Consider the following 11,569-nt stretch of genomic DNA (forward strand, 5'->3'; position numbering starts at 1 on the left):
TGAATTTTCTGATGTTTATTTCCAGTTTCCAACAAAAAGAGCATTATTGGATATATTGAATTCATTTAATAACTGCATTGTTCACTTAATGGTTGCTTCATGTACTTAATAATTACTGCAAAGTGTCGTAAAATCAGGTACGTTCATATAGGTGACTCACTTAACAATAACAACTTATGATCACAATTCTAAGCTCAATTACACTTGCAAATTGAGGATTACTGTACCTAGTTTTAAGGCTGGAAGCAAAGCAGAAGTTCTTTAGCTAACTGAAAAAGAATGATAGAATAATGACTGCTCATTCCAGCTTTCCCCAATTCTCTTTTAAGATCTGTATTATGAGAGAAATCAAAAAGAAAACTATGCCTTGCAATCCAGAAATCCTGAAAATCCATTGTGAAGGTCAGTGTCCAAATAAATATTGATACAGTAGACCTATGTTCCTCAGCTTTGGGAACTTAAAGATGTATGGATCTACTTCCAGCTATGCTGACTAGGGAATTCTAGGAATTCAAATCCACACATCTAAAAGTTCCCAAGGTTGACAAACACTAGATTATTGCTATTACTATACTAGGAAATTAACAGGTCAGCTAATTCCAAAGTTTCAGACGGCCTATTTTCATGTTTTCAATGAAATAAAAACTACTTCAGGTAAATGGACTTACCTCTCATCCTTCCTTCCTTCCTTGCAGTTTTCTTTGATGTATTTTATTTACAGTTCTTCGTTTTTATTTAACAAGTGGACCCTTTATTAAAGTTATTAAGGTTGGACATCATTATTGGCAATTACTACATGCCTTAGGTCTGCAAGCCCAGTTCAGTCCCGCAAACTGATTGATTGATTGATTGAATGTCTGTTAACATTCATTGATAGCACAGTGGTTACATTAACTAGTTTAACTCAGTTGCTGATTCCATCCATATTTATTTTGTGTATGTGTGCATATGATGAGATGATGTAGTTTTTAACTGTTGATAGCCAGACAAGAGTCATGTATTTTAGATGGGTGTCCATCTGGGTGCTTGCACTGGCATGAAGCCGAAAGCACCAGCCTTAGGATGGGGAGTGGGACCTCACCAAAATGTCGCCAAGATACTCTTAATCTTACATGGGAAAAGACCCGAACACACCTAGACCTACATACTTGTACCCGTGAAAATCTACGAAAACAAATATATATATTTGAAGCCTGATGATGAAGCCTGATGATGGCAGATGAGATTCTGCCAAAATGTTGCTACAACTTTAAAAGCACAACTACAATGACGTGGGAAAATACCCGAACAAAGCTGAATACCATACATGTAAGTACCCATGAAAACTTAAGAATATCTATCTATATATAGAGAGAGGGGGGGGAGGGGGGCAGGAGGAGGAGGAGGAGGAAGAGGAGGAGGAGGAGGAATGAGAAAGAAAGAGGTGGATGAATAATCCCAAATTTTGCACCCTAGACAATTATACTATGAGAATAAAATGAACATAATGTTTTAATAGAAAATTCTGTAACCTAACAAGTCAACTCTTTCAGTGCTTTGCTTATGTTAGCTAAGGAGTATACCTCTAACAAGGGTCCCCGCTGAATCCAAATCTACATTACAGGTAATCCTCAATTTATGGTCAATTACTTAACAACTGCTTCAAGTTATGATACACACATATAAAGTTAATTACAACTCATCCTCAACATTACAATCATCGCAATACCCTTATACAGTCGCATAATCACATTTTGGGCGCTTGGCCACTGGTTCACATTTACAACCAGTTGTAGCATCCAGCATCCAGACGATCGTGGGGTTTTTTGCAATGTTTTTTGCCACTTTCCAGCACAAAACACCCACTGGATAAGCTGCATTGGGACTTTAGACCATGCGATTTATTTAAAAACTATACGATTCTCTCAATGACCACAGAAGCTTGTTTAACTACCATTGTAAACAAAAAAGAGTCATAAAATCAAGTCGGGTCATAAGGTGACTCAATTTACAGCTGCAACAATTTGCAGCCAAAGTTCTGGGCTTCACCGTAGTCATAAGTTGAGGACCATCTGTAGTACAGATGAAAGATGGCAATCATATACATAGTTTAAAGGATTGAAGTTTCTTTTGCCAATTCTTACTTTTTCTCAAAGAAATACATCAATAATGTTATTCTCCATTTATGCAGAATTCATAATGCACCTGGTTGCTGTCCAGATGCACAGACTTCAGCAACCAGAGTATCCGACTGCATTATCAGTGCCTGGAATTCTGGAAATTGAAATCCACACATCTGGAAGGCACCCGGGTTGGGAATTCTGCACCTTTACCTCATAAATTCAGAATCAGAATGAGCTCTAAGTTTAAATAATACAATGTGTATAAAGAGTAAGAAGATGGAAGTGGCTTCAGAGTAGAAACGCTGGTGCTTACCAGATTCTGAAGTAGTTTCATTTTCTGATCCACCAAATAAAAAGTCATATTTGGCCTTGGCAACACTCTGGGAATGAGCTGATGCACCATTAACCCAAACAAATGTTTCTCCCTGCAGACAGAAATAGAATGAAAATATGTTCATTTCACCATGACACCTCCCACTAAAAATCCCCCATCTCAAAGCAACAAAAATAGGATTTGGAAAAATACATATACTGGCTTTAAAAGTATCTAAGAGAGAAAGAGACAGACAATATTTTGAAGGTTTCTTTCCAGCAGCATGCAACCTCTCTCTCTCTTTCTCTTTTTTTTTTTTTTTGCAGTTTATTGGTTTTCACTAACTGCTACAGAATTAATACAGCCATCTTAATTACACTGTCTTGAGAAGAAGGATTCCTCTAGCAAGTCTTCATCTATGTATCACTAAAAGTCTGTTTGCAACCTTCAACCGGGTGAAAGAGTGCACCAAGGGACAACAATGCTTGAACCAAGGTACCCTATCTTCGGGAAGCCTTTGGAAAGACAGTGCCGTGTTCCAAAGACGGCACAGCCTTTCTGAAGAAAAGCACAGCTTTCAAAAGGCTCAGGGAGCCACATGTAGGAAATGTTCCCCACAGAAACCAGGTCTGAAAAGGAGACAGTATAGGCAGCAAGGTGCCTCAGCTTCCGCTGGACACAAAAGGCAAAAAAGAGTCCATGTGAGGAAGCGGGAGAGAAAGTAGCTGGGCAAATGTATGCTAGCTGGCACTTGCTGAGGTAATTAGCGTTGAGCTCAGGCTGAGGTTTCCCGTGGCATGGGCGAGCAGTCCCAGGACCACATAGTTCACAAGACAAAGAGCAGAGTGTCCAAAAGGCAGAGATGGGTGAGAGACAGGCAAGTGGGAGAAGTTGGAGGGCGTTTCTTACTTTATTGAGGCTCAGGGCTGGGAGGAACTAAGAGTAGAATGGCTTGGACTGGGCTAGGTATTCACTTAACAACTCATGATTCTCAGTCAACTACTGCAATAGGGAATGCCAAGATTTCTATTTTAAGTTTGCATGGTCACATGACATATTGTTTTATGACCGCTTCACTTAGCAATGGAAATTCCAGTCTCAATTTGTGATCATCAGTCAAGGACCACCTGAATTGTAAAGTGCTTTTTTTTTTTTTTAATGGTAACGACAGATCGTTCATGTCTAGAAGCAAAGCTGCCACCCTTTCTGCCTTACCAACTCTCATCTGCTATAGTAGTAGGATGGTGAACAAGCCATGTATTGGTGCTTCTGGGCTGGTCAAGAAGCTCAAGCAGACACTTTCCCAATTCACTGAACTATGAGGAGGAGAAAATATAGCATAATCAGACTTGCTAAATTGATTTAGGATTCATTACGTTGACCAGATCAGGAAATCCACTCCATAGGAGGCTCAGACTGCTTTTATTGAGATTGAGTACAATAACTTTGCAGTCAATTGTGCTGTGCCTTCTCCTTCTTTTTATATCCAGTGAAACAGAGAGGTCTCTGCATGAGCCGCTTTCAAATATTACCTCATTGCTCTGGATTTAAAGCTGCTTCAGCCCCTAAAATATGGTTCCCTGCATATTTCTACCAAAGTCATCTTCATTAGTCTCCATCCTTTAGAACACCCTGCTTTCTGGCTGGGATCCTCCAGAAGTCCTTTCCTAAAAGTTTGCACAGGAAAAGCCAAATCTAAGTTGGAAAAACGGTCCTGTAGGGACCCAAGTGCCAAGCCATCTAAAGATTTCAAGGTAACAAACCAGAACCTTGAACTGGACTTAGAAGCACATTGGTTACTAATGACCACAATGCAGCATTGCCTTGTCACTTTTAAATCTGCTATATCCCATTAATTGATGTTAGCTCCATTACACAGACCAAACCAGGAAATCAGCTCTAGAAGACAATTAAAGCTACCGGTACTTTTATTGTAGTTATATAGCTACCATTAACAGAAATCTGCAAATGTAATTGCTTTATTCCCCACCCCCTTTATACTCATGTGATTTAGGGAGGTGTCTGCTTGGGGATTTATTCAACTTTTTTTCTCTTGTCACTTTGGTAACAGAACTGGACTCTCAATATCAAAGTTGACTTCCTTATTCCTTATTCAGCAGATCAACAGTCACCTTATAGTCCGGTTAAAAATTCCAAGTGATTTTTCAAAGGCAGTTTTATGTGTAAGGGCACAATACAGTGGTCGATGCACAAGAAGATCAGTGCATGTTGCCAAAACTTCCAATCCCTAAATTGGCACACCAGCCAAAGTTGGGCAAAGCCCCTCTCCCACTCAGCCACAACCTCCAGCTACTTCTCTAGAAGGTATCACGGAGCAAAGGAAGACCCACTAATCAAAAAGCCTCCTTTAGGAGGAGTAAGACTCTAGCTTAAGGTAAGAATGGAGCTGTGATTAAGCTAGATCAAGCCCCAACCAACAGTAAGTTCCATCATGCAGTTATTTAATCTGACCTTGTTTACATCTATTCTATTCCTTACAGACTCCCGATACCAGTCTGGGACTTGGCGTTCTTCAACATCCCTAACCCAGCCTGGGTGGCATTGGATGAATTTTATATCAAAGACTCTTTTTATCTGGGAAAATGTTCCAAAGATCAGGCCGCTTGACTAAGAATAAACTCTGCTGAACTTAGAACAATTTACTTCTTTTAATTGCCTCCTGGTTGTAGTACAGGGTAATAATGGCATGGCACCAGGCTTCTTTTAAAACAGTCCTTGCTTTGTATTCTACCCCATAGAAAGATAGTTCATGGTCAGTTGAAAAAAGCTGAATTAGATATTAGGACAAAAGTTTGAGTGGTCAGTTTCCTTCTCTCGGGAACACTGAATTTCTATTTTTAATCAGTTTTCTAAATTTGCATCAATACATGTTAGTGGATACAATGCAAAATTATGCAGCATCTTGGTCCTAACTACATGTGCTCTTTTTCAGCCATGCTTGCGTGGACACTGTAAACACAGATGTAACATAAACTTTCCAAACGATGCTCCAGCTTCTTTCTGCATCATCTTTGTTTGTGTTTCGAAAAGGGGAACCTGAGATCCTGGTGGAATCATTGTTTACATTCTCCATGTTCTTCTTGTATGACTCCTCTGCTACCTTGATTCCTTCAAGCCCAAGACAGGTACAATTATTTTTGCTGTTTCTGAGGTTTGAAAATTGCCTGAGTTATGGTCTAAAGTAAACAAGAAGCTTCAAAGCAATGCTCCAAGTTAACAAAATACAGTGGCATTTTCAAACCACAGTAATTTTTCATTACTGAAGATGTTTTGTTTGAAGTAGGCCATTTTATGCACTCTTATTCCATTCTGCTGTTTCAGTAAGGCTTTTACTAGACTGGGAAGATCTTCTGATATTACTCCTTTCTTTGTATCAGCCTCTGAGTTGGCAGAATCAGCAATGAGCTGGGACTTTATCAGAATGTGGCTTTTCTCTTAGAAGTTCCATTAAGTCTTCCAGAATCACAAGATTTCTTCAGGCAGCCAAGCTATTTGACTTCCTGTATTGTTCTGTCATTTTATGAAGAACTTCTGGTTAGAAACTGGTGTGCACAGTAACATAGTTTGATAAGAATGGACAACAGCTAGGGTCTCTGGCTTTCGTTTTTTAATTCTACTAATGACCTGATTTGAACTTGTAGAGGGGAGAAAATGGCATTTGAGTCAAATATATACTAGAGACATACAGTACTTTCAATCACACAGTTAAACAAACTTTACATCTTTCACAAAACAGAAGAGCTATCTGTGGGGAAAAATTCTTCACAATGGAAAGCAGTTTTCCTGATCATTTGCACCGCAAAAACTGCAAACAGAGATTACATTTCTGTTCCCTCATTAAATGTGCTTAAATTGCTCAATATACGCTGTAAAATGTATATGTGTGTGTGTGTGTGTGTGTGTGTGTATGTATGTATATGCGTGTGTGTGTGTGTGTATATTTGTTTTCTTAAGTTTTCGCGGGTACTTACATGTATATACATATACATAAACACATATGTGTGTGTATATATGTGTGTGTGTGTGTGTGTATATATATACATACATATATATATACATATACATACATATATATATATATATATATTTGTCTGTTGTAAATGTATGTTTTTTTCTAGAATTAAAAATAAATAAATAAATAAATGTGCTTAAGCATTTTCCATTTTTCACTTTCTATATCATACAGGTACGCCACCCCTTATTTGTGCACTTTTGTTCAGCAATGGCGAAGTTGGCTGGGGGATTATGGGAACTGAAATGTACACATCTTGAAATAATTCAGACTGGGGAAAGATGGCTGTTATGTACAAAACAGAATCTAGAAGTACAATCAGAAAATCACTGTGGTGAAGGCATGAAAATGGCACACTGCATACCCAGCCTCAGATCACGATTCAAGCGAACTTATTTCTCAGAAATCTGCGTAAAATTGGGTTACATAAGACAGGGTTGTGAAGCAGGAAATCTAGGTCTGGTGTAGTGTTTAAGGCACCAGGCTAGAAAGCAGGAAACCATGAGTTCAAGTCCTGCCTTAGCTATGAAAGCTTGCTGGGTGACTTTGGGCCAATCATGATCTCTCAGCCTAACCTGCCTCACAGGGTTGTTGTGGTAAAAATAGATAGGGGAAAGGAGTATTAGGTATGTTTTGCTGCCTTGTGTTACTTATAAAGTAATAAAGGCAGAATAAAAATATAATAAATAAATCTTAGACTATAAATAATTCTCGTCTTACAACAGTTCGCTTAGTGATTGTTTGAAATTACAATGGCACCTTAAAAAGTGACTTATGACCATTTTTCACACTTATGCCTGTTGCAGCATTCTCCCATGGTCACATGATTTACATTCGGATGCTTGACAACTGACCCACATTTATGATGGTTGCAGTGTCTGGAGTCACGTGTTTACCTTTTGCAATATTCTGACAAGCAAAGTCAATGGGAAAACCAGATTTACTTAACAGCCATGTTACTAACTTAACAACTGCAGTGATTCACTTTAACAAATGTGGCAAGAAACATCGCAAAATGGGGCAAAACTCACTTAACAAATTCCTCACTTGGCAATATAAATGTTGGGCTCAATTGTGGTCATAAGTCGAGGACTACCTGTACTGCTATAAACTCACAAATGGGCCTCAGACGAGCCTCTTTTTCAGAGATTCAAAATACTTCTGCCAGATCACTTTTAACAGCTGACTCAGACAGTATATGACAATAGGAATGAAGCCAAACAAAGCCATCCATATCAAATTATCAAGGGATCAGCTGATTTCAGTGGGATCCAGCTAAGATGGATGCAGAGACATTTCATATTTTAAAGTCATCTCTTTTCTTTTTTGCCACAACTACTTTTATGCATCATGCTTGGATTCACTGCTTTACAGGCACACATGTTCAAACAATAAGATATCTATAACAGGAAGTCATCTCACTCAGCCTCTAGCAGCATTGCCAAGTATTGGAACCGCAAACCTTTGGCTGGTGGGATATGTTCTATTCAATGGGTTTTATCTTGGATTACTACCTAACCAATGTGCAGTATCCTGAAGATGTCAGTCATAATCAGGCCTGGTCAGCACATAGAAAGAAGACCACACAATCATTCCAGATGTGTAGGACAGACTCAGAAATAAAGACCATCCTGGAAAAAGAGCAATGGCAACTCATTTTCATGCTATTGCCATCTAAAAGTACAATCAGGAAGTCGATGTGGTGAAGGCATGAAAGCTGCACACTCTGCATACTGCCTACCAAAAAATGCAGCTGTTTCTATCTAGATACCAGGAGATGATCTTCTGACCTCACCTTTGCTTATATGATAGGGAACACAATCGTAGGAGACAATAAAGATTACATAAATATGCAAGAAGTATTACTTAGGCAAAGGAGGTGATGCATATTTAAAAACCCAGAAAAAAAAAGATACTATTTGGAAGCAGTTCAGGCAGATACTGCTCTGATTCACTGATAATCAGACTTGCAAAATTCTATTATAGCCAAACTCACTAAAGTATAGTTCTGATCTTCCTATAGACTTGATTTCCTGGTCCAGTCTACCTCGTGGGGCTGACAATCATTCTCTAGCACAGGGGTCTCCAACCTTAGCAACTTTAAGTCTGGCGGACTTCAACTCCCAGAATTTCCCAGCCAGCTTTGCTAAGGTTGGGGGCCCCTACTCTAGCAAATGGATGGACTGCTCCCTGTGAAACAATTCTCTAAAGAAAAGAGCCAAACCATTCCTCCTTTTAATATTGAAGAGAGCCTGGAATCCTGCTGGGATAAATCAGACATTCCTTGAACATTTGCTTACAGTCCTGCATTATACATAGAAATAAAACGTCTTTCACAATGCTTGGCCTGATGAGAACTGAACTCCAAAACATCCAGCAGGTACCGGGTTGCCTAATTTAGATGGCACTGTGTAGTATTAGCTTACCGATTTGTGGCACACATGCTGTCCTACAATCTGGGGTCTTCCATTCCCGTTTCTTTCTGCAGTGCAGAACCCTAGATAGCCACTTTCAAGAAATCGGCTGAAATCTATGCTTTACTCCCCCTTAGAATAATGACTGTGCCTTAATGCCAAGCAGCTGTGAAAACAGAGCCAAATATCAACATAGCTACCAATGGTTCCCAAGAAGTTTTCCTTTCTTTCAGGAGAAAACTATTGATAAATCTTTGAAAGCACCTTGATTGATGAACGTCTTTAGTTCATCTCTGCAATCTGTTAAACTGAGTTTGATCTCTAAAATTAAAAATAGGAGCCAAACAATCAGATGGAATAGGAAAAAAGCTCTTTTGCACGCTTCTTTGCATATAAGAACAAACAGCGACAAGGCAGATGCACACAATCAAGCAGAAAAAAAGAGAAGAGACCATATGTACAAAGACCTGCGATCAATTACAAGATGTACAGCCAGCGTGCGCAAACGCAAGGAACGGAAATGTATATTTGCATATGCTCCACAAATTAACCATTTTTACAGTGTGTGAATAAATAAAAATTGAGGTGCTACATAAACAGGCAGGTCCTGCCCCAATAGGTTTAAAATCTAATTAGCCAGCTCATCCTGTGCATCTCCACTCACAAGAAAGCTTCCTAAATGCAATGGGATTTGCTCTAAGATGAAAGGGTGAAAGATCAGGGAACGGAGGTGAAGAAAATCAAAGCAAAGCGACAACCACAGCAAATGAGATGCAAAAATATGTCAACTTGCAAATTTGTTTTGGCTGCTGAAGCACTTTCATTGTAAATTTTAGATATCTGTGCACTTTTTAATCCAGGGACAATTCTGAAGGGATAGGTAGAAATTAGCCTGATTAACATCTGCTTAAAATGCTTTAGGTTAGCATTATAACACTCCAAATTGCAAAGCATATTAACAGGAAAAAAAATAGTTAAGGGCACTCCTTTATTTATTTTTTTAATGCGCAGGTAAGAGTGCCCGCGTTTGCACGCCTGCAATAAACCTGGCAAATACATCAGTATTATTGATGGAAGTGGGTGGGGGAGGGGAGAGAAGGAGCAGAAACATGTAATGAGTTCTACAGGAAAATAATAATAATAATCCAAGGTTCCTAAGTCCAGGGTTGAACTACAAAAGTGGAAGGATATATCATTACATGATTATAATGGTATTCTTTCGCCAAGGGGGAAACTCCGATGGAACCATCCTGACTCGTTCTCCCACCATTCTTCCCCTCACACCAACCCTAATAGGTAGACGAGTCTAAAAGGCGAGGCGAGTTAACTTCGGGCACCTCTGAATCTCTGGTTTCTCCACCTTAGCCGGAATCCGAAGCCGGGTTTCTCCACCTTAGATCGGACTCACTCTTACAGCCAAGGCTTGGGTATCCCTTCCCCATCCACCCCCAACCCCTCCGTCACCCTCCACCCCAAAGTCATAAATCTGCTTAAAACGGAGGGGAAACGGGGGGTGGGGGGAGAGAGAGAAAGGCTGCCACCAGGACGGCGAAGAGACCTAATTCTTGCAAAGCCGGCTCCCAGTCTTTGTCTCCCATTCATTTGCCCACGGGCACGGGGCGGCTGGGGGTGGGGGGAAACGACACACCGATTCTTGGTCCGGGGCATTGACGCGGCTTGACATCTGGGCAGTGTGGATGGGCAGAAGCACGCGCCACGGGGGCACCTCGGGTGACAAAGCCAAGCGGGGAGAAGGCATAGGAGGAGAAAGAAGAAGAGGAGGAGGAGGAGGCGGCGGCGAGTGTTTTGTTTTGCTTTTGGTTTTCCTTACCCCACCGTCGCTTTCTTCCATCTTCCATCTCCCGGACAACCCAGGCCCCCCCACACACCCTTTCCTCTCGCCCGGTGCAACGATAGTCCGAGGAGGGTGGGATGCCCGGGGGTTGCTGCTGCTGCTGCTGCTGCTGCAGCTGTTGCCTCTGGCCGCGGCGTCCTGCTTCTCCCACCTTTCTGCCCGCCGAATCCTTTTGTTAAAGAGGCAGAAGCGGCGAAGCGCCGCTCAGAGCGGCGGCAGCCGAGGCTGTGGGCTGGAACTGGGGGGCTCCTCCGGCATTTGCCTCAGCCGCCGCCGCCACCGCCGCCGCCGCCGGCTCGCTCACACGGGCTCGAAGGACGGCAGCGGCGAGGAGTCGGCATGACAACGCGAGGGGGGCCATCCGCTCCCGAGGCGGCCGCCTCGCCTGACGCTTGCCAGCCGCCTCAGCCCGGAGGGACGGCGACTCGACCCTTCTGAGCATGTGCGAAACCTTTCCCTCGGCCGCCTACCCTTCGAGGGCCCGCACATGAGCACTGAGAGGAGGAGCGAAGCCGGGAGAGGAAGCGTTTCCTGCCCGGAGCCAAGCGAGGCCGGGCGCTGGTCTCACCTTTTGCTGCCGCCCGCGTCTTTCTATAGAGACTCCGAGTTTGGCTTTTCAGGAATGGGGGTGCTGTAGCGACGGCGCCCTTCGCTTGGTCAACGGAAGGGATCGAGCGAGAGGCAGATGTCTCTGCTGTTTTGGCAAAGAGACGCCCGCGTGGCAAGGAAGTTTTGGGGTCTGTGAAGGGAGCAACCTGCGTGGACTTAAAAGGAGGCAAAGAGAAAGTTTCCCTTTCCCTCCTTTTAAGGACACCCTCCCCCCACGCCATGAAGTAAAATACAGGGTGAAGG

At 41.9% G+C, this 11,569-nt stretch overlaps 1 protein-coding gene across 2 annotated transcripts in view; it reads right to left on the minus strand.

Moving 5' to 3' along the window:
• PSD3 (pleckstrin and Sec7 domain containing 3) overlaps window positions 1-11,153 on the minus strand; it is a 163,103-nt gene extending 151,950 nt beyond the window's left edge. Inside the window, exons 1-2 of one of the 2 annotated variants that reach the window (XM_026718552.2) lie at window positions 10,694-11,153; window positions 2,416-2,527 (exon numbers count right to left, since the gene is read on the minus strand). In XM_026718552.2, coding sequence (XP_026574337.1) covers window positions 2,416-2,527; window positions 10,694-10,714 — 133 coding nt within the window. In that variant the 5' untranslated portion in view covers window positions 10,715-11,153. The remainder of the gene's footprint in view (window positions 1-2,415; window positions 2,528-10,693) is intronic. The other variant, XM_087926451.1, reaches the window with a different exon arrangement.
• Between the last annotated feature and the right edge of the window lie 416 nt (window positions 11,154-11,569).

This window comes from Pseudonaja textilis, chromosome 2, assembly GCF_049901715.1.
Source record: "Pseudonaja textilis isolate UNSWEBS1 chromosome 2, rPseTex1.2, whole genome shotgun sequence".
Classification (NCBI taxonomy): domain Eukaryota; kingdom Metazoa; phylum Chordata; class Lepidosauria; order Squamata; family Elapidae; genus Pseudonaja; species Pseudonaja textilis.